Source organism: Prionailurus viverrinus, chromosome C2, assembly GCF_022837055.1.
Source record: "Prionailurus viverrinus isolate Anna chromosome C2, UM_Priviv_1.0, whole genome shotgun sequence".
Classification (NCBI taxonomy): domain Eukaryota; kingdom Metazoa; phylum Chordata; class Mammalia; order Carnivora; family Felidae; genus Prionailurus; species Prionailurus viverrinus.
The window spans coordinates 101,506,713-101,531,644 of NC_062569.1; the positions used below are offsets into that span (position 1 = coordinate 101,506,713).

Sequence of the window (24,932 nt, forward strand, 5' to 3'; positions counted from 1 at the left end):
GACCTGAGCCAAAGTCAGACACTTAACCAACTGAGCCACCCAGGTGCCCCTCTAAGTTTTGATTTTAAAAAATATTTCATTAAAATATATACCTTAATTACTGATTTTGGGGGGGCAGTCCCTTAAAATGTGCATCTAAGGAGAGGACCTTGCTCACCTCACTCTAATCCTAGCTCCTACGTCACACAGCTAGTAAATGGCAAGAGCCAGGATTTGTAAAACAATTTCCTTCCAAAAGTCATGCTGTTAATGACTGCGATGTTCAGCCTCATAAGAGTAGTAGAACAAACAGTCCTTGTCTTTTCTGCTTATAGTCTATTTGAGAAGAACAAATTCACGAGAAAAAAAAAATCAGGACCCACAGAAGAGAAATAAATGGATAATTACATTTTGGACAGGAGTTGGGCAAAATAATTAGGATGATGAGGGTTGGGCAGGGTAGTCCTAAACCATGAAAAACTCTTCCTGTGTCCCTTCATGACCTTAATAACAAGCCTTAAAATAATTTGTGGGTGCTTTCCTGTTTTTGTACTATAATCAGAATTTCCAATGCAGAAAAGAGGCATTGGTACTATTTGATTTAGTGATATTACCTCATCTCTGGGCTGGCCTGAACTCCAGGTCAGACCGATCTGTGAGGACCATACCACATGGCAGGCATTGAGCTATAGTATAGAGCTCATTCGATAAATTCTGTTAATTTTATCGATTGTTACTTCTTTATCTCCAAACTGCTTCTTATCTTCACACTTCCTCCATTTATTTTCCATCCAGTCAGTGCTGTCAAAGCAGGCTGCTTGCAAAGCTCCCCACGTCCACTTTTGTAGAGCACCAGAACAATATTTTTCCCGTCATTGCAATTGGTTGTCAGTTCTTTGTGGGTTGGCTACCACTTTATTTCTGATTATGGTGAAGACAATTGGGGTCAGCAGCTATCAGGTAGAAGGTGACAGTTTCATTTTCTGAATAGCAAGGCTTCCCACAGGCGTGGAAAGCTGACATTGTTTATAATGCCAGTCCGCTTTTTGTTTAAACATAAAACATTGCAAATACTAAAGAAGAGTATATTGAAAAGATGCATTTATAGAGATGTAAAGAAACATAAGCATCTAGGTTTTAGTCATGTGCTTTTATCACTAATATTGAACTATTTGAACCTGATAGAGTCCTCTCCTTTTTTTCCTGATGTTTAGGAGAAAAATCATGGGTCTCTCCTTCTTCACAAACTTTAGAAACAAACATTCCCTCAGCACCTCTCTACACCCCCACTACCAACTTGTACTCACGGGTCCCAGATCTGGGCATAGTACACGTCTGAGGTTTGCTGGCCAACTGTTCTTTAATTATCCAGCTCAAATATAATCTAAGAAGTTTTCCAGGTCCATTTGCTCAGAATCAAACCGTTCTCCCTCTATGCTGCCATTTTTTTTACATTTTTACTGAAGCTGTATTTCATAGCAGGAAATATATTTGATGTCGTTTTGTATCCCTGCAGGACCTAACACTCAAAACAGATTCACAGATGTTTGCAGGATTGAATTGAAATTTATACTGTAGGAAATCAGGGTGATACTTTGGAATGAAAACAGAATATTAGACTCTATTTAGAAGCTCCCGGAATAAGCCTGAAGGATTTCCCAGATGACTATACACTTGTGCCCCAGGACATAAACTGGAAAAACTGCTACTTGTCCCTTATCTACCAACTGCATTCCCTCTAAACATAAACATCCTATGACTTCTTATCCATCATCCCATCATACACGGAAACCCTCAGTGCCCGCTGACAGATTAACCCTTTGTGTTATTTGATGACCACTCACGCTACATCAATGTTGGATACGCTATTTGCATCTGATGCCTTTCTACTTCAGTCTACTCACCACCCTGGAATGTAACTTCTCCAAATGCTAAGAAACCACTCCACGGACACATTGAACACAGCCATTGCATGGGGTCAGGTACACAGAGAAAATCATTTTTTAAATGATAACTGAGAATCCCAATGATAACCCTTGTCATGAGGGTCCTAACAGAATTAATTAGATTTTATAAAATTCCACACAGAAGACATGACTTTTGTTTTTCAGTGACCTCGACTACAATAATCGTAGTTTATAAAATCGTTTCCAGGGCTTGGTGCAGCCTCTGAAGCATTTTGCAGCTTCCTGGAGCGACTGAGTTCGGTCCAGTAGGTTCCTACACTCTTTACTTTGTCTTCACCACCTGCACTCTTTAACCTTTTTCTAAATTCCACATTATAGCATGTTTTAAAAAACAATTGTCTTATTAGGACTATTATTGCTCATTTAACAAAAGATTAAGAGATGATTATTGCTCATTTAATAAGAGATTAAATACTGGGGGTGGGGGAGGTGGTATTTATGTGCTCTGCAGACCTGTCACAGTCATGACTTGAAAAGCTGTCCTAATATGAGGACATTAGATGATTTCATATCAGGCTTGCTGAACCCCACAGCTGCCAACACTGTGGAGCACAGATGTAAACTAGAGGAGTAAATAGATTTTGACATTTAAAGAGGGAATGCACAGTAGGGATTTCATCAGCACATTTGCCAATACAATGTTCCCTTTGAAGAGAGATTTCTTCACATCAAAAAGATCCCTCAAGTTGTCTGCATCATGGTGCATCCTTCAAAGTGACAGCATGGCTTGAGGTTCTAGAAGTTTAAGATCGCCTCGCTGTGTGACCTTAGGTGCCCTCTCTCTGTCCCTCATTTATCCTGAAGGTCCTGGCAGGATGCAGAGATAAGGTCTGCATAGTCTTCTTCATTTCTTTGAAGGAAACTGCTAGATAGAAGTTGTCTTCTCAGTTATCTGGTGATTGGTACATAATGAGCTGCTCATTAACCATTTGAACAGCCAGCATGAATTTAGTGACCATCAGTTTAATAGGAGTCCAATGAATAGGACTATGAGGGGAAGGGACAAAGAGAAACAGAGAAACAGATGCGTTCAATTATTTATTCTCTATTGAGGGCCTGTGTTCTAAGTACTAATTAGATGCTACGGAGTTTTGAAATGAGGGGCACAGCTTTTTGCTCTGGAGAAGCTCAGTTGACAACTTGCTTGGAAAAACAGATGACCCACCCTTTAGGTAAGATAAGAACACTATAGATCAACTTACTCGCCAGCATAAATCTCTACAGTCAAGCTTTGTTAAAGTATATTATTATTGATTGCGATTAAACTTGATTGTTCCCATTGATAGTGAATTTGTGATAATTACAGTGGAACTCTTGCCCACTGGCGGGAAACAGGAATAGTGCAAGCAAGGTGTAAATAGTACACTTCCATTGCTGTAACGTTTAGTATAGCCAGTTCCTGCCCTCTTGAGACCATTTCCACTTTTCAACTTTTTTCTGCGATTGTTTGTTAAGAACAATTGAATTATACTAATGATACGTGTAATGGTAGGAAGACTTGCATTTTAGAAACCAAACCTTATAAAGGGAGGAAAAAAGTGTTTTCTGATGGATGACAAAGAGACGCTGTAGCTCTCAGAAGAGTTTGAGAAAGTTATTTCCGAACATTTTTTTCGTTTCATCCTGACTATTCAAAAAATATCTGGACAGTGAAAGCTCATCCGTAGTTTGCATTTTGAGGCCTCCTTGCAAGTCTATTATTTTGGGTTTGGCACATCCTCAGAGAAATCTTTGTATAGGAAGGGTCTAGTTTCCAAGATAGTCCATAAAAGTTTAGGTAACTTATAATATGCATTATCATTTATGCAGATACAGTATTTTATAAATTGTTTCAGTCATTACATCCATGGAGATCTAGGAGTTCTGCAAAAATTTTTAAAACCTGTGTTTGATGACAATCTAAAAATTAATCATATTCTGGATCATCTAAAGAAATACCCGATTAGGTGATTCTCAAAACTGTGTTTATGGTTATCTTTATTTTATTTTATTTTTTATGTGTATTTATTTTTGAGAAAGAGTATGATTGGGGAGGGGCAGAGAGACGCATGCGCATGCACACCCACACCCACACCCACACAGAGGATCCAAGCAGGCTTTCTGACAGCAGAATGCCCAATGGGAGGTTCGAACTCATGAACCATGAGATCATGACCTGAGCTGACGCTCAACCGACTGAGCCACCCAGGTACCCCTTCTGCCTATATCTTATAAGCATTAGTTTGTCTTTCCCGATCTAAAGAAATGCTGTGTATTCCCCAGGATGCAGCAGCAAGGGTTCTAGGAAAAGGGGTTTCTCCCTCTGTACGTGTTGTTTATAAAACAAGTATTTGTGAGAAGGGGTTTCTGCTGGATGTGGCTCCTCTCCAGGGCACCATCATACTCTTTCCTCTCTGTAATCATGGTTTGGTATATAGCTTGAAATAGAAACTAACCTTTAGGAACTAATTTTTAAATTACTGTATTCATCGACCTGGAGGCTTGCTGAGTTAGAAGGAATCTTAGTGCCCTCCCTTCCCTCCCCCGCCAGTCCCCCACCTTCCACATAATGCCTGCTTTTCCTCCTGTGTGCTTCCTTCCCTATTATTATTTGTTATTCATTTTTATTTCATTAATATTTAAAGATCATTGCAGTTATTCACTGAAAAGGGCAACACTTACCACCAACCATGCAAAGGTGAACTCAGACGAAATTTCTGAGGCGATATTTTGAAAGCATGGTATTTCCAGAGTCTGATTTATCTGTACTTCTATTAAATGGCTGCTTCTCCGTTCATCCTGTGTAGCTATAACAAAACATAGGTGGCAAAGACATGAACATGCGATTGGTTTCTGAAATGCTTTTTTATGAGAGAAACAGGAACAGTTTTACTATAGAGATTTATCCACCCTCAGGGCACACCTATGACAAGGCAAAACCCCACTAAGGTCCTCATTGTCTAAAAGGCAAAAGAGAACCACTGAGAGTCACTGAAAATTTGCAGGAAACTACTCTTAAAGGATCCAACTCACAGTCTGAAATGTTCCTCTGCTTTAGCCCCAAAGTTTGTGCTTTAGGTTTCAGATCATACTTTCTTGATCAGTCAGAATGTAAAACTTTATAACCTAACCTCGAACTGTCTTTTTAAAAATCCGAATAGATTTAATTTTCTTAAGAGATGTTTTCGATCCATGGCAAAATGGAGTAAAAAGTACAGAGAGTTCCCATTGTCCCCCATGCGTGCACAATGTTCCCAGCTATTAGCACCCTTAACCACAGTGGTACATTTGTGACAACTGATAAAACTACATTGAGTTATCATGATCACCCACAAGTCTATAGTTTACTTACATTAGAATTCACTCCTGGAGTTGTACATTCTATGGGTTTTGATGACTGTCTAATGACAAGTATTCACCATAGTAGTGTCACACAGAATAGTTTCACTGCCCTAAAATTCCTCTGTGCTCCACCTATTCGTCCCTCCTTCCTGCCAAACTCTGACATCCACTGATCTTTTTACCGCCTTCATGTCTAGCTGTCCTTTTAGACCTTATAAACCTTCCTCCAAAGAGAGGATGATATAGAAAAATACACGAGGAAACTCTAAAGAAGCATTGTTAATAGATTTTCATTTTTAATGTAATTTGAGATAAATGTCAGTTTCATAGCCTCTCTTTGGGAAAGTGTGGACACATTTGTAACTAAACTACAGTAAGATCAAAAAACAATTGATAAATGGAAAGAACTCTATCATACTAATATCCTGAAAATCTTATTTTCTTGTTTCCATGTCTATACAAATCTTGTTTATATGTATATGTTTTCTCATACTTTGCAATCCTCTTAACTAATAAACGTTACTTAAAATGTTTTGCATGATTGTATTTTTACTTCAAATGTTTTGCATGATTCTTAAACAATTTGTAGCTAAAATTTTCAGAGACTTTATGTCATTCTGTCACTTATATACAACATCATTTGTTTTGTCATTTCCAACACATTGGATCGTGTGTTCTTTCAGTGTGGGGTTTTAGTTTAAACTATTATAATCTATATAGCAAGGATCATCCTTATACTAATAGCTTTCCCCTGACCACTCAGCTTCTTAAAATAAATTCCCAGAAGTATAATTAATGGATCATGGGGTATGAGCACTCTCATTATTATCAACAGCCTATTTTTTTTTAAGTGGGGTGTTTCTCAGTTTGGAATGTTATGTCTACCCTTAGAACTCGGTGATATTCCAATCTCTCAGCAATAGTAGCTATCCTCTTTGCTGATAATTCTTTCCTCCTCCCTTCCTAAACTGAAACCTGGCCTTCCCATTAGAGCACAACTTCCTTGTATCATTCTCAAATAGTGGTTGTTTATTTTCTTGTACCCTTATTTCTCCAAGATTAGGAGATGGGATCACTGCTGTCCTTGTTCTTCATAACTGCTTCCAAACGTTATTCCAACCCCATAATTAAAAAAAAAAAGCCTGTCCTTTATGGTGAAAACAATTTAGCTATAACACTACTTCCAAATGGATTTATTTGTATACCACCACCAAAATTGTTTGCCAGGATTGCACATCATTACTACTATTTAATTTTATTCTTAAAATTACTATAAATGTTTTTTTTTCTGTAATTGTTGTACTTACATAAATTTATTTTAAACAGAGAGTGAACTAGGCACTAATATCTAATTTAGAACTAGGCACTAATACTAATGAAATTCACTTGATATGTTAGTTATATTTTAATGTGCATTACCCAAATATATAAGTATTAAACTTTTGTGAAGTTCATCCAGATTCTGGGAAGTTGGCAATGCAACTGACCTAACTTTTTTAATATTCCTGAAGCTGCCTATAAAAACAGACAATGTGGGGCGCCTGGGTGGCGCAGTCGGTTAAGCGTCCGACTTCAGCCAGGTCACGATCTTGCGGCCTGTGAGTTAGAGCCCCGCGTCAGGCTCTGGGCTGATGGCTCAGAGCCTGGAGGCTGTTTCTGATTCTGTGTCTCCCTCTCTCTCTGCCCCTCCCCCATTCATGCTCTGTCTCTCTCTGTCCCAAAAATAAATAAATGTTGAAAAAAAAAATTAAAAAAAAATAAATAAAAACAGACAAGGTAACTAGAGTAGCAAGCGTAAAAACATACAGGCTGTATCTATAGGGACACCAATTAACAACATATTCCCATTAACAGGTGGGGACAAATCACTGAACCACTGTGGTATCAGCAACTGAGCAGAAAGAAACAGAGGAAAATTGACTGGGCTTCTGATGCCCCTCAGAACTAGGGAATTCCCCTCCAAAAGCAACAGATAATCACTAGAAAGACATGTGGACTAATCTGAGAATAATAGCAGAAATGGAGAAAGGGGCTTGCAGGCACTAGATTACCCATGCCTTCGAGGGAAACAAGGAAAAGCTTGTCAGCACCGGGACAGAGGGTGCTTTTCAGACATATCCCTCCACTGAGAAGAATCCCCTGGGAGTAGAATCCAAATTAAATAGGACAGGTCCAATAGGAGAAAGCAAACAGGCAATTTAGATAAAAGTGAGGGATAGGAGGAGAGGAAGTATATCTCAGAAAGTACAATGGAATATTATTTCCCCTGAAAATAACAGAAGATATGGCTCTAGAGACACTAAACACCCTAGAAAAGCTAGCCTGGCCCACCCTTCCATGGAAAAAATCAGCATGCATTTACCTTAAGCGTGAGCAATAGGAAAAGGATGGGGTAGAATCACAGGTAAAGATACTACAAAAAAAGAGAGAAAAGGGAACAAAAGAACATCCCCACAACAATGACAGCATATAAGACAAAGATAACTTCAAAATAAATAAAAACTATACCTTAATAATTGAAAATGAGATAAAAGAGGTAAGAAAAGTGATATGAGCTTTGAAAAATTTTAGCCAGACTGGTAAATGAATCAACTGGAGAGAAGGAAGCATTGCAGAGATAGGTGAGAGAATTCAGGAAAGAGCTGGAAATAACTTATTTTAGAAGTTAAGAGCAAACCACAAGAAAAACAAGGACATATTAGCCCAAAAGCTAATGCAGTGAAAGAAAGTTAAAAATTGAATAAAGGGTGAGGCGACTGGGTGGCTCAGTCAGTTAAGCATCCGGCTTCGGCTCAGGTCATGATCTCGTGGTTTGTGAGTTTGACCCCTGCGTTGGGCTCTGTGCTAACAGCTCAGAGCCTGGAGCCTGCTTCGGATTCTGTGTCTCCCTCTCTCTCTGCCCCTCCCATGCTCATGCTCTTCTCTCTCTGTCTCTCAAATAAACATTAAATTTAAAAAAAAAAAATTGAATAAAGGGAAATTTTAAAGTAAATTAATAAATACATTTTAAAATAAAAGAAAAAAGATAAGCAAAGAAGATTAACATCATGTATAATAGAAGACACTGAATGATATAAGCAGTAGGCAGACAAAAATACTAAAAAAATTATAATTCAAGTATAATCTCTTAAAGCATAATGATTAGAAAATACATATTGAAAGATTATACTGCAAAAGTAGGAAAATAGGCTCATAATAGACATTAAGCACATTATTCTAATGGTATTTTTTAAAAGTCAGTTATGGGGAAAAAATAGGATTATTATTAGCTTCTGACAGCAACTCTTTATGCCAGAAAATAATGTAGCACCATATTCAATATACTCAAGGAAAGAAAATGTGAGCTAGGGATTTTATATTCAGCAAAATTAGCCTTTTAACATAAAGACTACATAAAACCTGTTGATGCCACGTGTAAGAACTCAGGGAATATTGCTCCCATGAGCACTTCCTGCGGATTCTCCAATAGAATACACTTCGGACTCAAGAGGCATTTACATAAAAGCTGGGGTGACTTGAATCTATGTGTACTTTTAGCACTAAAAACAAATCATTGCTATAAGGAAGAGAGCAGTAATGCATATATATATTTTAAAACAAAGAAAAGGTAAGTATCAAAAATGGGGCAAGGCTTGGATTGAGGTTCTGGTGGCTGAAAACATGTATAAGACTGAGCATATGTATTAAAAGCACCATTTCAGGACCAAAGGAAAACATGCCATTGAGAAGCATTTCTTCTTGAAGAATTGCTAGAAGTTCAGTAAAAATAGCAGGAGTCTTTAACCTTCTTGCCTGGGGATCCTTCTATCCCCTTGCCCAGCATGGCCAGTGAGAAAGTAATTTTCACATTTTGGAGTTGGCTACAACAAACAGCAGCTTTTCTTCCAGAAGGGGCAGACTTAAGTTAGGTCTGAGCATAAAGATCGTACGCTTTGTTAGTTAACAGGCGCACACCTGGTAGGAAACAGAGAAAAACTGAAGCTTGGTTAGCTTGGGTTTGCAAATTCCATTTTGGGTGGGTGGTAGCCCAGAGAGACATTTCACATGGAGATTCTGGAAATTAGGGAGTCATAGAAGAGCTGAAAGCAGTTGTCTACCCATCCTGGGCTGCCTGGGAAAATGCACAGGTGAGTGAAGAGACTTCAGAGAGCCTACTGGAAAAGAAAAGCCAAAGGAGACCCCATTACTATCTGCAACTTTGAATGCACCCTGTAACCACCCCTCTGCCCCTACCCAACATTTATATGTACAGGTGGAAGCCTGGTGGGCTGGAGGAATTTGAGCACAATTTTTGTCAAATTCATTGATGGATCAACCAAAGGACTTTGTCAATGCAAGGCAACTCTGTGGAAACCAAACTAAAGGCATAAGAATTATAATAAAAACTTGAGCAGGGATATCAAGAGGAAACCGATTTTATAATTTAAATATGGATAGTTACCAAAATTAAAAAAAAAACACTTAAAAAACTTCACCAGATACGGAGTTCTCCCATTATTATTATTATTAATGTATAGTTTTCAACAAAAAAGAAGACACATGAAGAAAAAAGAAAAGTGTGATCTCTATTCAGGAAAAAAGCAGCTGGTTGAAACTGATTCTGAATAGGTAGTACATTGGATTTAACAGACATTAAAGCAGCTCTTATAAGTATGCTCGTAGGATTAAAACAAAATATGATGAAAATGAGTCAATAAATAGGGAATCTTAGTGGAGAAATAGAAAACTACCAAATGAACCAAATAATTATTCTAGAGTTGAAATGTCAATAACAAAAATGATGAAAATTTTACTTGGGATTCTCAACAGCCAATTTGAGATGGCAGAAGAAAGAATCCGTATATTTGAGAGGCACCTGGGTGGCTCAGTTGGTTAAGTGTCCAACTCCTGACCTCGGTTCAGGTCATGATCTCGCAGTTCATGGGTTTGAGCCCCACATCTGGTTCTGCGCTGACAGCATGGAGCCTGCTTGGGATTCTGTCTCCCTCTCTCTGCCCCTCCCTCACTTGCTCTCTCTCTCTCTCTCTCAGTATAAATAAAAATAAACATAAAAAATCAGTGTATTTGAATATTGATTAATATCAGTGATCTAATCTGAAGAGCAGAGAGAAGGAGGATTGAAGGAGAACGAGCTTCAGAGCCATAGAGGACAGTAGAAAGTGTCCAATATGTATGGGGCGTGAGTCATAGATGAAAGAGAGTGGGACAGGACAAATGTTTGAAGAAACAATGGCCAAAAACTTCATATTTGACTTAAAAACTGTCCTCCAAATTATCTACACTTTCAGGAACTTTAAAACTCGAAAAAGGTAAACTCAAAGAGACACCCACCTGGGCATATTATACTCAGACTGCTGGAAGCCAGAAACAAAGAGGAAATTATGCAAGCCGCAATTGAAATCACTAAGAAAAACAAAACAAAACAAAACAAAGCTATCGCACGCAGAGACCAATAAAACAATTAATGGCTCACTTCTCACCAGAAACAAAGGAGATCAGAAGACATATTGAAAATGCTGAAAGAAAAAACAGCCCACTAAGAACGCTACATTCAGTGAAATTATCCTTCGAAATTAAAATGGAAAACAAACAAACAAACAAAAAAACACAAGATTCCTTGCAAGTAGATTGTCTTATGTGAAATTCTAAAGTAAGTTCTTTAGGCTGACAGGAAATGATACCAAACAGTAACTTCACTCCATGAGATGGAATGAAGACCATAGGAAATTGTAAGTATGTATGGGGGGGGGGGGGGGGAGAGAGAAAGAGAGAGAGAGAGAGAAAGAGAGAGCATGAGCAGCGGAGGGGCAGAGAGAGAGGGAGACACAGAATCCGAAGACAGGCTCCAGGCTCTGAGCTGTCAGCACAAAGCCCGACCTGGGGCTCAAACTCAGGAACCACGAGATGGTGACCCAAACCGAAGTCAGACACTCACCTGACCAAGCCACCCAGGCGCCCCAGAACATGAAATTTTTTAAACCATTAATTGTTGCACTGTTCTGTTGGGTTTATCTTCGACAATGATAACAAAAGGAAGAGATAATATTGGAGGAAGTTGCAAAAAGAGAGAAAGCAAGAGAGAAACAGAAACAGACACAAGAATGACCCTGACATTGAAGTTATCCAACAAGAATATTAAAATAACTCTTTAATATAATCAAGAATAAAGAAAAAGATGAAGAAAGTAAATGAAAAGATGGGCAATCTCATCAAAGAATTAAAAATCTACTCAAAACAATAACTAAAATATAGTATCAGAAATTAAGAACTAATTTGATTGGGTTGAAAACTTACTGGACATCACGAAAAATAAGATTTGTGAAATGCAATATAGGCCAATAGAAAATTTCTAAACTGCAGAAAGGAAAAACAGAATAAATAGGAAAAAAGCATTAGAGATATATATAAATATAAACTTGGGCACATTTTTTTAATACTAGAAACCTAGCATCACAAATTTAAATGATAGTAAAAATCCATGCAAGTGTTAGAAGTAACATGAGTGAATTTGTATGTAATATGAGAATGGGGAAACTTTTTCTATAAAAGTAAGAATTAAGCTGATTTGGAAACAATATCACAAGCAAGGAAAGATAGTTGACAAACTCGGAAAATATTTGCAACTTACATCACAAAGGATTAAATAGATTTTATATATGGGACTCTAGTAACAAAAATAAGGATAATAATGGGCTGGAATTCATCAATATGTTTAAATTCATATGAATTCGTAATACTTAACACAGAATACTTCTTGGTCACCTTGTAAGAATCCTAGTGAACCATCTCATTTTTAAATCTGATAAATAAAAGGAAAGAATCAAGTATCTGTTCTGCTTTTCTTATACAATCTGTGCATCCAATAAACAGCTGATTCGTGAGCAGGAATTTCTCTATAAGAAGACTTCATCCAAAAAATGAAAGAAGGATAGGATTAGAGTATCACTATTTATCAACCCATAATGAATTAATGGATCTAGGCAATACTTATCAGTGGCTGTTAACATCATACAACTAGACATTATGTGCCTCTGATGTAACTGTGCAACATCATCTATAAAGTTTTTGTGCCAAAAACAAAAAATAAAAACACAAAAGTGTGATCAAATCTCTATACCTAACTAGTGAAAGAGGGACATGGAGATACCATGGGGCATAAGAGTAAAATCCAGGCTGTGGGTAATTTTACAGGATAAAGAGTCAAATTTACTTAACAAATATATTGTAAACGAAAAATAAGAAATATAAAATAATCTTCAGATTAAAAGACGTTTTTCAAATGATTCCCAGTACTTTATGTGATTTATGTGAATCCTAATTTAAACAACCAAAATGTAAAAATAACAACTATGAGGCCAACTGGATATTTAATGGTCTTAAGAACTTACTAGTTATTTTTAATTCTGGTAGTGGTATCATGGCTTAATTTTATATATATGTGTGTGTATATATATATATATATATATATATATATATATATATATATATCTTTTAAAGACTCATTCTAAAATAAGATTTTGGGGCACCTGGGTGGCTCAGTTGGTTGAGCATCCGACTCTTGATTCTGGCTCAGGTCATGATCTCACAGTTCTTAGGTTCAAGCCCCACGTCAGGCTCTGCACTGAAAGCATGGAGCCTGCTTGGAATTCTCTTTCTCCCTCTTTCTGTGCCCCTCCCTCTCTCAAAATAAATAAATAAACATTAAAAAAATAAATAAATACTATACCTTGGATTTTCCTTAATCTGGGAGGTGGCAGTTGCTAAGGGTTTAAATGAAACAAGATTGTCTGTGAGTTAATAATTGTTGAAGTTGCATGTTCAGTACATGGGAACTCATTATATTATTCTATATAATTTTGCATGTTTGAAATTTTCCACAATTAGAAGTTTTAAAATTTTTTGATGAATCATCTGAAATCATCGTGAGTACTTCCAGCTACATATAACACACTTTGAGAAAAACTAAATAATCCCTCTTTCTCCAAATTCACTGCTATTATCCTCTAATTCGGGAAATGTAAAACTGTGGCCTGTGGGCTGAATCTGGTGGCTGTTTTTGTAAATAAAGTTCTACTAGAACATGACCAGGCCCATTGACTCACATATTGTCGGTGCTGTCATGCTATGGCAGAGTTGAACAATTCTGACGGGGATATAGGGACAAAGCCTACAATATTTACTATCATGTCCTTCAAGCTTGTCAACGCCCACTCAAATGTCCCAATCATCATCCATTATTCCTTGAAGATGCTGGTATCTGGATTGCAATACCCTTAGCCAGCCTAACCCCCTATATAATCCTGAGTGGTTTCAGTCACAGTGCCGTTGTCCTATCTGTTACCTGGCCTCTCAGTCCTGCCACTGCTCCCTCCGCTGTCCCTACTCCACTTGTGCCAGCCACTCCCCTGATCACATCTGGACCTTTTCTGCCATACATACTTGCTCCACCTACAAACTCACTAAGTCAAATTTACAAACACCCCTGCTAGTCGTTTTGTGCAACTAACTTCATCTCAACTGTTCTCTCTCCTCATCGAGTCTTTTAATGAATTGATCTCTACTTTCTCCCAATCCATCAGCTTTATTTCGTTTCCCTCATTGTTGAGCTAAAATTCTATAGCCCATAATTTCAGCAATATTCTTGCTAATATCCCAAATCCCTTGGTTCGTCTCCCTTCCCCACTAATATACAGGAAATCCAACAATAGTGAATTACTACCATCTACTTTTTTTTAATGTTTACTTATTTATTTATTTTAAAAAAATTTTAACGTTGACGTTTACTTATTTTTGAGACAGAGAGAGACAGAGTGGGGGAGGGGCAGAGAGAGAGAGGGAGACACAGAATCGGAAGCAGGCTCCAGGCTCTGAGCTGTCAGCCCCGAGCCCGACACGGGGGTTCAAACTCATGAACCACGAGATCACGACCTGAGCCAAAGTCAGCCGCTTAACCGACTGAGCCACCCGGGCACCCCAGTTACTCATTTATTTTAACAGAGAGAGATAGAGTGCTCACACAAGCAGGGGAGGGGCAGAGAGAGAGAGAGAGAGAGAGAGAGAATCCTAAGTAGGCTCCATGCTGTTACGACTCAGGGGCTCACACCCATGAACTGCAAGATCATGACCTGAGCTGAAATCAAGAGTCAGATGCTTAACCAACTGAGCCACCCAGGTACCCCTCCCCAATGATCTACTGTTGAATGCCCAGACCCAAGCAGCCAAACACTTGTCTTCACTACAATTTGTTACCATATTCAACTGGATGTTCAACCCTGACCAAAAATCCAAATACATTTACCTTGTGAACTCATTTTCCTTCTGTTCATAGATGGTATTTCAAACTCTCTCCAGTCTCTTTCTGAAGCCTCCTCCCTCTCTCTACCTGAAGGTGACTTTGTTTCCTATTTTAGAGAAAATAGACGAGGGCAACGCCCTCCTCAAATGCACTTATCCCAATTTCCTTCCCTGCTGTTACAGTTTTTAAAACCGGTCCCTTTTTCCAATTTCTGGGTAGCTGTAGTACTGCTATTATAAATCCCACTGCCCCTATATTCTCCGAAACCTTAGTTTACTTATTGTACTTTCTCTATGGTGTATTTAACTACTCTCTTTCAACTTTGGGCTTTGAAGCTTAGTCAAGCATCTTGCATTAATTAAAACCACCACCACTAACGCCACAACGCCAATGACAACCCTCATTTGGGCACGCATGCCCTTCTTCTGATCACTAACAAACTTCTTACAAGTTATGTCAACATTTGTTGTCTCCGCCTCTTTGCCTCCTACTCACTCCTCTGCTCCCCACAGCCTGACTTCCATCTCTCTTCCATGCCACAAAAACAGCTTCCGTTAAGGTGATCAATAGCATCCTGTTCCTAAATACGATCCAATAACCACGCTGTCCTCTCAGAAACATCAGAATTGACAGCTACTCCTTTCATGAAATGTTATCATTCTCGGTTTTTGTGAGCCGACTCCTCTCCTGATTTTACTGCTGCCTCTTCAGCCATTCTTCTGGAACCTTTAAAGATGTATCTTTCTCCATCTCTCGCTGTGGACTCTGCTGAAGGGCCACATTGCTTTTCTACCTCGAATTTCTCTGCCTAAATGATTTCTTTCATTCCCCAAACTTCAGTTAGCACACACTCATATGCCTCACCAATTTGTATCTTCAACTTAAACCTCTCTTCTAGAACAGGAATTCTATCTATCTATCTATCTATCTATCTATCTATCTATCTATCATCTATCATCTATTTCCTCGAGATTTCCTGAATGTGTCAACTTCATGTCTAACTCAACATGTACAAAATCAGACTCAAAGCAATCTCTGCACAATGAATGTCTTCTAGTTTTTTCCTAACGCAGTGAGTAATTCCCCCATTTTTTCTGTTCCACATACTTGAAACAAAAAGCATCTCCTGACATTGCTTTTTATTCCTCATTCCACATGTACCATCCAACACCAAATCCTGTGGGGTGAATATCCTAAACTTACTTCTTTTTTTTTTAATGTGTTTTTTAAAAAAATGTTTACTTATTTTGAGAGAGAGAGAGCAAGGGGGGCAGGGACAGAGAGGGAGGGAGAGAGAGAGTCCCAAGCAGGCTCCACACTATCAGCACAGAGTCCCACACTGGGCTCAACCTCATGAACTGGGCTCAACGATATCTGAACTGAGCAGATATCAAGCAAGAATTGGACACTTAACTGACTGAGCCATCCAGGCGCCCCTCCTAAATATACTTCTAATTGGAACATTCCTCCCCATGTACCTCACTGCCACTCTACTCAATTACTAGCATCTCTCACTTAGATTTCTGCCCTGTCTTTTAACTGATCTACATTATCCTCTGTATCTTTTTTCAATAAATTCTCTATACATTTGCCACAATTAAAAAAAGAAAATCAAAACCACCATCTATCAGTTAGTTTCCACAGCTCTTAGGATAAAGATAAAACCTGACTGGACCTCTCAGTCTCTCTAGCCTCATCTTCAACTGCTTCCCTTTCAATCCCTATGCTCAAGACATAATACCTTTTAAAACCCCCCACAATTGTGCTATCTCCTTACTACCAGAGTCTTTATACATCCCATTTTCTGTAAAGCTGTGTTCCCCACATTGACCTGGTTAACTATGGCTCAAGCATCACTTCCCCAGGAAACCCTTCTTGATTTCCTATTATATCCTCTCAAAACACTACTTTCTTACTGCAAGAACACTTCTCACTGTTGCAATTTGACATTTTTTGGCTTACTTGGCTATTTTTTGTCTCTTCCCATTGAACTTCATGATTCCTGATGACAGTCATGTCTGTATTGTATTCCTGGTGCCTAGCACCTCAAGTACACACAATATTTGTTGGATAAAGATTGAATACAAGAATTTAAGAAGAGTCAGCATTCAAGTTCAAGAACAAACTATGCTATAAAAACAGACACACAGGGGCACCTGGGTGGATCAGTCGGTTAAGCGTCCGACTCTTGGTTTCGGCACAGGTCATGATCTCAGCGTTTTGTGAGTTTAAACCCTCCAGTCCAGCTTTGTGCTCACTGCATGGAGCCTGCTTGGGATTCTCTCTCCCTCTCTCCCCGCCCCTCCCCTACTTGTGCTTTCTCTTTCAGAATAAATAAGCAAATTTCAAAGAAACTTTAAGACGGACACATAGATCGATGAAACAGAGACCCTAAAATTAAACTCACATATATGATCAATTAACTTACAATAATATTATTATGAAAAGATCCAAGAATACACAATGGGGAAAGGACAGTCTCCTTAATAAATAATATTGGGAAAGCTGGATAGCTGCAGATAGAAGAAAGAAACTGCACACCTGTCTTAAACCATACATAAAGATCAAATCAAATGGACTAATTACTTGAACGTAAGACCCCAAACCATAACACTCCTAGAAGAAGACATAGGGGCAATGGTTTTTTTGGCCTTGGCAATGATTTTTTAGATTTGACACCAAAAGCAAAGGCAAAAAAAGCAAAAATAAACAATGGGACTGCATCAACCTAAAAAGCTTCTTAACAGAAAAGAAAAATATCAATAAAATGAAAAGGCAATGTATGGAACGGGAGAAAATATTTATAAATCACGTTATCTGATAAGGGATTAATATCTAAAATATAAAAAAAAAATTCACACAACTCAACAACAACTAAACAAATAATCCAATTTAAAAATGGCCAGAGAAATTGAATAGACATTTTTCCAAATAAGATATGCAAGTGTCCCAAAGGCAAGGAAAAATTGCCCAACATCACTAAGCATCAGGGAAATGCCAGTAAAAACCACAATAAGATACCATCTCACACCTGTTAAAATGGCTATTACCAAAAAGATAACAAATATCAGAAAGGATATGCAGAAAAGGGAGCACTTGTACATTGTTGGCGGAAATGTAAAATTTTTGCAGCCACTCTGGAAAACAGTATGGAAGGCTCCTCAGAACACTAAAAATAGAACTACCCTATGATCCAGCATTTCCACTTCTGGGTATATTTCTAAAGGAAATAAAATCATTATCTTAAAAAGATATACACATCTTCATGTTCACTGCAGCACTATTTTCAATAGCTAACACATAGAAACAGCCCAAGTGGGTCCTGATGGTTGAATGGATTAAGAAAATATTCTAACGTACAAGGAAATATCATTCATGCGTAAAAAAAAAAAAAAAGAAAAGAAAATCCTGCCATCTGTGACAACATGGATGGACGTTGAGGGCATTATACTATGCGGACAAAGAAAGACAAATACTGTATGATTTCATTTATATGTGGAATCTTCAAAAACAGAACAAAATGAACTTATAGATACAGAGGACAGATTGGTGGTTGCTAAAGGCAGGGAGTGGGGGTGAAATAGGTGAAGGTGGTCAAAATGTACAAACTTCCAATTATAAGATAAATAAATTCTGGGGGTATAATGTACAGCATGGTGACTACAGTTAATAATAATGTACCATATGTTTGAAACTTGCTAAGAGAGTAAATCTTAAAAGTTCTCATCACGGGAAAAATACATTCAACTGTGTGAGGTGATAGATATTAACTACACTTATTGTGATGATCGTTTCACTATACACATATATAGATAGCTACATAGATCTATCTATCTATATATCAAATCATCATGCCGGGGCACCGGGGTGGCTCAGTTGGTTGAGTGTCTGACTTCCGTTCAGGTCCTGATCTCGCGGTTCGTGGGTTCGAGCCCCGCATCAGGCTCTGTGCTGACAGCTCAGAACCTGGAGCCTGCTTCAGATTCTGTGTCTCCCCCTCTGTCTGTCCCTCCCATGCTCATGCTCTGTCTCTCACTGTCTCTCAGTAATAAATGAACGTTAAAAAATTTTTTTAAATCATGTCATACACCTGAAACCAATACAATGTCTTATGTCAATTATAGTTCAGTAAAACTGGAAAAAAAATATCAAAGAACAAATTATGCCTCTGGACAAGGTAGTTAGACTCAGAGTATCAAGATTATATTATCAAGATATTATATTCTTTTACTGACAACAGAATAGAATATTTCTCTTATTAGATTCTATGTATTTCTTTTCCCACTCCTCCTCCTCCTTCTATTACCACTACTTCTTCTCCTCCTACTGTTTTCAGTCACAACATCAACAGCCCTCTAAGGCTTTTGTAGTGATCTGGAAAATTAAAATCATGTTGCACTTTGATAACAGAGCCCAGCAACTTCACATTTTAAAACACATCAAGCTCATACAATCTCAGGCACTGTGGGTCCAGCTGCGTTCAAACTAGGAAACCTGGATTACTACAACCCAGGGCTTAACTCAGAAAACTGCATTTCTTGGAGTAACTTGAAAGCTCACCTTGAAGAAAACCCTGCCAAGTGAAAGTGAAAAAGAAGCAAATGCTGAACGGTTTATTACATTTCTATCCTTGTCCACAGCCTCGGAGCACTAACTCACACCAAGGAACAAAATCTTTTGAAAAGAGAACTGAATCCCTTCTCAGCAACCCCCACCCCCCACCCCCGTCCCCGGGAACATAGGGACAGAATTTAGGCAGATACTGTTTTGTGAACAGACAGGGCTCAGAACGGCTCAGAGGACAACGGAAAGGAAACAAGAGGTCCCAACTGCCTGTGGTCCCTCAGATTTTCATATTTAGATTCTTACACACCACTTCAATTCACCTTTGTTCACAAGCTTCGTAAGTGTTTTCACGTCGCGTGTGCTTTGCTTACCCAACTAGCTTGCAAACATCTCACAGGGATGTACGAGGGAAATGGCACGAATGGGAGAAGAAGTGAGTGAAGATCAAAGGAATAAAGGGGGAAAAGGTGTGCCATTGGGTGGGGACTTGACAGGGCTTTCGAAAGGCAACGGCTTCATCTGAGTTAAGTGTCTGCCCCTTTGCGCTCTACCAGGCTTACATTTTTGGTCACTCTGTAATGAAGGATGGTTTTTCCTGTTCTGTTTTGCTCTTTTGTATGTTGCCCGCTTTGTACTCAAGACACAGTAGCAGAACTACTTCTCTAACATGGAGGCCATTTTTCTTTTTCATCTGGTTCAGCTGACCAACAGCAAAGTTATCATCTGGGATACTTCCAACCACAAAGCATGTAGACATGGCTTCTGCCTCTCCTGAGAGTTGCAGTTTTTAGTAGCTACAAACTTAGTTTCTTTGAATTGCCCTTTATTTCAAGGAACACACGTTCCTTAAAGGCAACACCACTCTCCTTTCTGGATAACATACTACCTCTTCTCCAGTGCTGTCCTCATGTTGAGGACATGTCCCCATATGACTTACTTCCTATAGGGTACATCAATCCATTGAGAATCAAGTCAATTCTCAATGGAGTAGACATTAGACCCACAGAGATGCAATAGTACAGTTCACAGGTTTAGGCAAAAGGTACAAAATCTTAATCTAAAGCCAAGGTCAATGTGTACTTGGGCTAATGTATGTTCAATGTTCGGCTGGGTTCCGAATTAGACAAATGCAAGAAGAGAGGGAGTAGGACCCATTATAAATAAGAACTGATAAATAGAGTTCACTCATTATCATTATTACTCTTCTTAATGAAAACTACCCTTTACCAAACTCTTCCAGTCTGGCAGGAAGTATGCTAAGTGCTTTACAGATGACCCCATTTAATCATCAAAATAATGGTACCTGTGAAAGAGGTACTATAACCATTCGTGTTTCTTCTACAGTGGAACAAAAGCTTAGAGACTTGAATAACTTGACAAAGATGATACTTCTAATAAATGACAGAGCCAGCATTCAAATCCAGGCTACCTGACTTCAAGGTATGGGCAGGTAGACACTGTTCTACACAGGTCTCCTTGTTTCTCTTCATTCAACTCCACCCCACCCCGTCCCCAATTGAACTCAAGTATTTCTTTTTTCCTGGACAACAGCACTGGGAACAGGGCATTGTAAAGTAGTGGCAGAGGAGCTCCACGTCTACAGGTGGACTGTTCTAATACCACCTTATCTCCTGATAAGGAAGAAGAGGAAGTGATGGGGGTAATAAATCCCTCCCTGCTGCCCGTCCTGGGCAGTTCCATGCCTCTTTTAGCACAGCCTTCAGGAGTTAATTTTTGTTGCTTTCTTCTTACATTATCAGGCCACTTTGCCCCTGAGTTAAAAACACTTCATTTCCAGCGCATGTTCCATTTGTTGGCTTTCATTTTCATTCTTTTCCATTAGTATAAATGGAAATCATTTACTATAGGACCAACTAATTTAGGGGTAGGCAATATTATCATCATTTTCCAGATGGGTTCAGAGAATGGACATGACAGTCCCCAGGTGAAATTTATTTCTGGCCAGAAAGGAGCTAGAACTTCAGCTTAGGATTCCTGCCTCCAAACGCAGCCCCCTAAAGCAAGTATGTGTGAATGCTACATGTGCAGCAGCCGCCTTTGTGCCTTTACCGGCCCTATACTAAATATATCATATATCCAAAGCACCTTGCATAGTTTCCCCCACAAATCTCCTCTGCTCCCTTTCCCTTCAGTGAGTGGCAACCTCCCCCCCCGCCAGATGTCACCCTAAATTTTTCTCTCTCCCTCACTCATACTGCCCTCACTTTTATGCCCAAAGCACACAATTTGTTGTTTCTATGTCTGCCCAAACTATCACTCTGTCTCCTCTGGGCCACGAGGACGGTCTCCTAGTTCACTCCCACCTTTCCCTTCTGGCCCACCTTCACCCCATTCTTATACTGAAGCCAGCAAAATCTTTTATGACCCAAGTATAGCCAGGCTATAAATGTCATGCCATCCTTCTGTTGTGAATACTTCAATGTCTTCCTATGGCTCTTAGATAAAAATCAAACCTTTGAAACATTGCTGACAAGATCTGACACGATCCGGTCCTTGCCATATCTCCCACCTCATCTCTTAACCTCTGCACTGCAGTCCTGCTGGCATTTTCCCATTTCTTTAAACACTATAAAGTTCCTTACACAAGCTGTAAGGGATCACTCAAAAACCTCCACATCCTAAATGGTGTTAATGTCCACTCCTTCCTCAGACTTCAGAGCTCAGGTGTTACTTTCTGAGGGTCAGTTTCCCTGCCGCTATTACGTGCTCTTTCCAAGACCATTGTAGTCCTTATCACTTATCACTGTTGCAATTTTACTTCTGTTTGTGGAATTATTTGGTTAATTCCTGTCTTCCTTTCCAAGCAATACCTCTTTCTGCTCAACTTCTGTGAACTTAGCACCACGTTTAGCATGTGGTTGGCTCCGAATACATACCTGTTGAATGAATGAGAGCTGAGTGAAAGCGTGGGATTCTTTCCCTCCCAGTTATGCTTACCATTTGTCTGAATGAGCAGGTTGTAGATTTTAGTCCGAACACCCTCTGGAAACAGAGTAAAGCTACACTCATACTTCCCGGTGAATGAAGAGGACACGTTCTTTAAGTGCAGGGTCCATTTTGACACATTTCTGGGAGTTTTTGTGAAAGTCACCAGTGATTCACAGGGACTGTCACTGGCACAGTGCAAGCCATATTGGGGATGATAAAGAGCAATCAGGTCCAACTTGTCAGTGACCTTGGACCATTGCATCTGTACCAACAAGTCTTTCTTCCATGTTTGGCAGGTCAAGTTGACATCAGAGCCAGGGAAAGCATAGATGTCTTCTTCATTGGATGCTTTTCCCCATACTCCTGAAAAGGGAACATGAGCCATCAGTTTGCGTGATTCATGTGGAATGACTCTTATTTAAAAAGCTTGGTCACTTCGGTGAGGTAAGCAACTGAGGAATTTTTTTCTCTGGTTGCCTTAGGTAGAGGAGAGAGCTTGTGCGTGACCCTGACAGTAAAGCAGAGACTCAATGCAAATGAGGAGGCATTTGATTAAACACGCTAGGGGAATATTGATCTCTTTGTCTGTTGGTCTGTCCAAAGAATAATTTAAGTTCTCTACCTGCGAATAAAATTAAGCCTATTTAGAACCTGAAGCCCACCAGCAAACATTATGACAGCTATCTTTGCAATGACTCTAATGGGCTGGTTTTGTTTTGGTTTGGTTTTGGTTGGTTTGATGAATCAACAGCTGCATATAACACACAAATAATATTTTCTGAAACTGAAAACATAACTGATACGTGTGTAGCTGTTTTAAAAATGTATGTTCTCCAGGGGTGCCTGGGTGGCTCAGTCAGTTAAGCGTCCGACTTCGGCTCAGGTCATGATCTCACGGTCCGTGAGTTCGAGCCCCGCGTCAGGCTCTCTGCTGACAGCTCAGAGCCTGGAGCCTGTTTCCGATTCTGTGTCTCCCTCTCTCTCTGACCCTCCCCTGTTCATGCTCTGTCTCTCTCTGTCTCAAAAATAAATAAACATTTAAAAAATAAAATAAAATAAAAATAAAAAAATAAAAATAAAAATGTATGTTCTCAAGAGGCTTTTAAATAGACTATTTAATCCTTCTCACATACCAAAGAATGATGTTGTTAACCCTCTACCAAAGATGAAACTGAGGCACAAGATGAGTAACTGCTTTGCTTAAAGTCACACCTCACAGTAAAAGACCCTGAATTTGGTTGCCTAGAGTCTGTGCTCTTTCTGTAACCTTCATAACCTCCAAACTGCCTCCCAAATTGGTTGAGAAGACTAAGAAATTTGACATTCAATATATGAAGATCAAAAGGACCTTTATTTTCCTGCAGTTGGGGCTCCTGAGGGGAGAAAGAGAGAAAATACCTCAGGGTGTCCACTAAAGATAAACTATGGTCAGGATCATCAATAATCAACACTTTGAAATACTAGACATAAAAGAAGAAGATTCTCTCCCATCAGCTCTCTGACCACATGGTATAAGGCACTTAAAATATGTTAAGCATTGAGCCTTTGACATGCCTTCAATAGTGGAGGCCTCCGTTTTAGCGTTAATGGAACACTGTTACGGGAATGATATACTATTATGACAAGTCCCACTGAAGCTCACAAAGGAAAAAGATAAAAAGATGACAAGCAACGGAGAAGAAACAAGGCTCTCTAAGGTACTTGACAAATGGGAATTATTACACTTTTATGGATTCAAAAGTTTGGGTAGGACAGAGGTTAGTACAGTTTAATGTCGTTCCCTGTAAGCTCTCTTTTGCCTGATAATACGACTCTGATCCTATCCACAGCACTGTATTCCAAAGTCTCCTTTGATTTAGAAATTCTTCTTAGGATCTTCGTTGCGATATCTGTAAAGCACAGTTAATTCTTAAGACACTCAAGCTCACTATAATACTCCCATGCTATGGAATGCAGAACTAATCTTTCCTCGTGGTTTTTTTTTTTTTTTTAAATAGGCCCTGAAGACACGGGTTCCCACTGTCATAAGGACCCTCCTTTGTCTTCTGGGTCCTTACCTACACATGCCGCATTAAAATTCAACATATGTTCAACTCCCAAAGACGTTAGCTATTTGGAGGAGTAATGCTTGTTCCAGACAAAAGAAACAGGATCCTTGAGAGAGAGAGAAAGATGAGCGAGGATCTCAGAGCACTGATGGCTTTGTGATTTTTTTTTAGTATTCTGGAGTTGTTCTCACTACCATTTGGAGAGCATTTCATTTCTGAGAAGCACAATTTCCCAGTTACTCCAGAGGTCCTCTTCGGAAGGAAATGGGTGAAAATGTCTCAGAGCAGTGACACAAACTACTCATTCCCTTCTCGGTTTTCGTGTTCGTTGGTAATCATTTCTGGACTCTTAACATCTCTGCGAAAGCTGCCACTTAAATATGTAACTGAAAACCTTAGCAACGATCTGCCTTCAGTGATCAATGTCAGCCGCAGTCGCACGCATTTTAAATGAACAGAGGCCCCACTCACCCCGACAGCAGCCGATCTGACAAGAAAGGACAAGTGGAAGCCTTACCCCTGACAAAATGTATCTGGATGATGGAACAGACAGCACAATATGTCCATTTTTTCTCCATCGTCTCCTGAAGGCCTCACGCCAGCATCTCCACGATCACAGAAGTCAATTGATGCCTTGAAGCAAACTCCAGCTACCCTGTTTGTGCAGAAAAACCCCAAACCTGCTGCACGCCTGGGTCTGTTTATCACTTGGCAAGACCCCAGGAAATGAAACGTAGACAGGAAAGTAATGTGGTTCAGAGCTAAGTATAACCTTCAACAGAACAATGTTGAAATTGTTCTCTAAAA

The 24,932-nt window shown here is 39.2% G+C and overlaps 1 protein-coding gene across 4 annotated transcripts in view; it reads right to left on the reverse strand.

Moving 5' to 3' along the window:
• The window catches only part of CD96 (CD96 molecule), a 92,995-nt gene that overhangs the window by 67,979 nt on the left and 84 nt on the right, over nucleotides 1-24,932 (reverse strand). The window contains exons 2-4 of one of the 4 annotated variants that reach the window (XM_047876042.1): nucleotides 24,643-24,780; nucleotides 22,087-22,440; nucleotides 4,608-4,732 (exon numbers count right to left, since the gene is read on the reverse strand). In XM_047876042.1, coding sequence (XP_047731998.1) covers nucleotides 4,608-4,732; nucleotides 22,087-22,440; nucleotides 24,643-24,703 — 540 coding nt within the window. In that variant the 5' untranslated portion in view covers nucleotides 24,704-24,780. Of the gene's footprint in view, nucleotides 1-4,607; nucleotides 4,733-12,993; nucleotides 13,028-22,086; nucleotides 22,441-24,134; nucleotides 24,208-24,642; nucleotides 24,824-24,932 lie in introns of those variants that run through there. The other 3 variants (XM_047876041.1, XM_047876043.1, XM_047876044.1) reach the window with 3 other exon arrangements.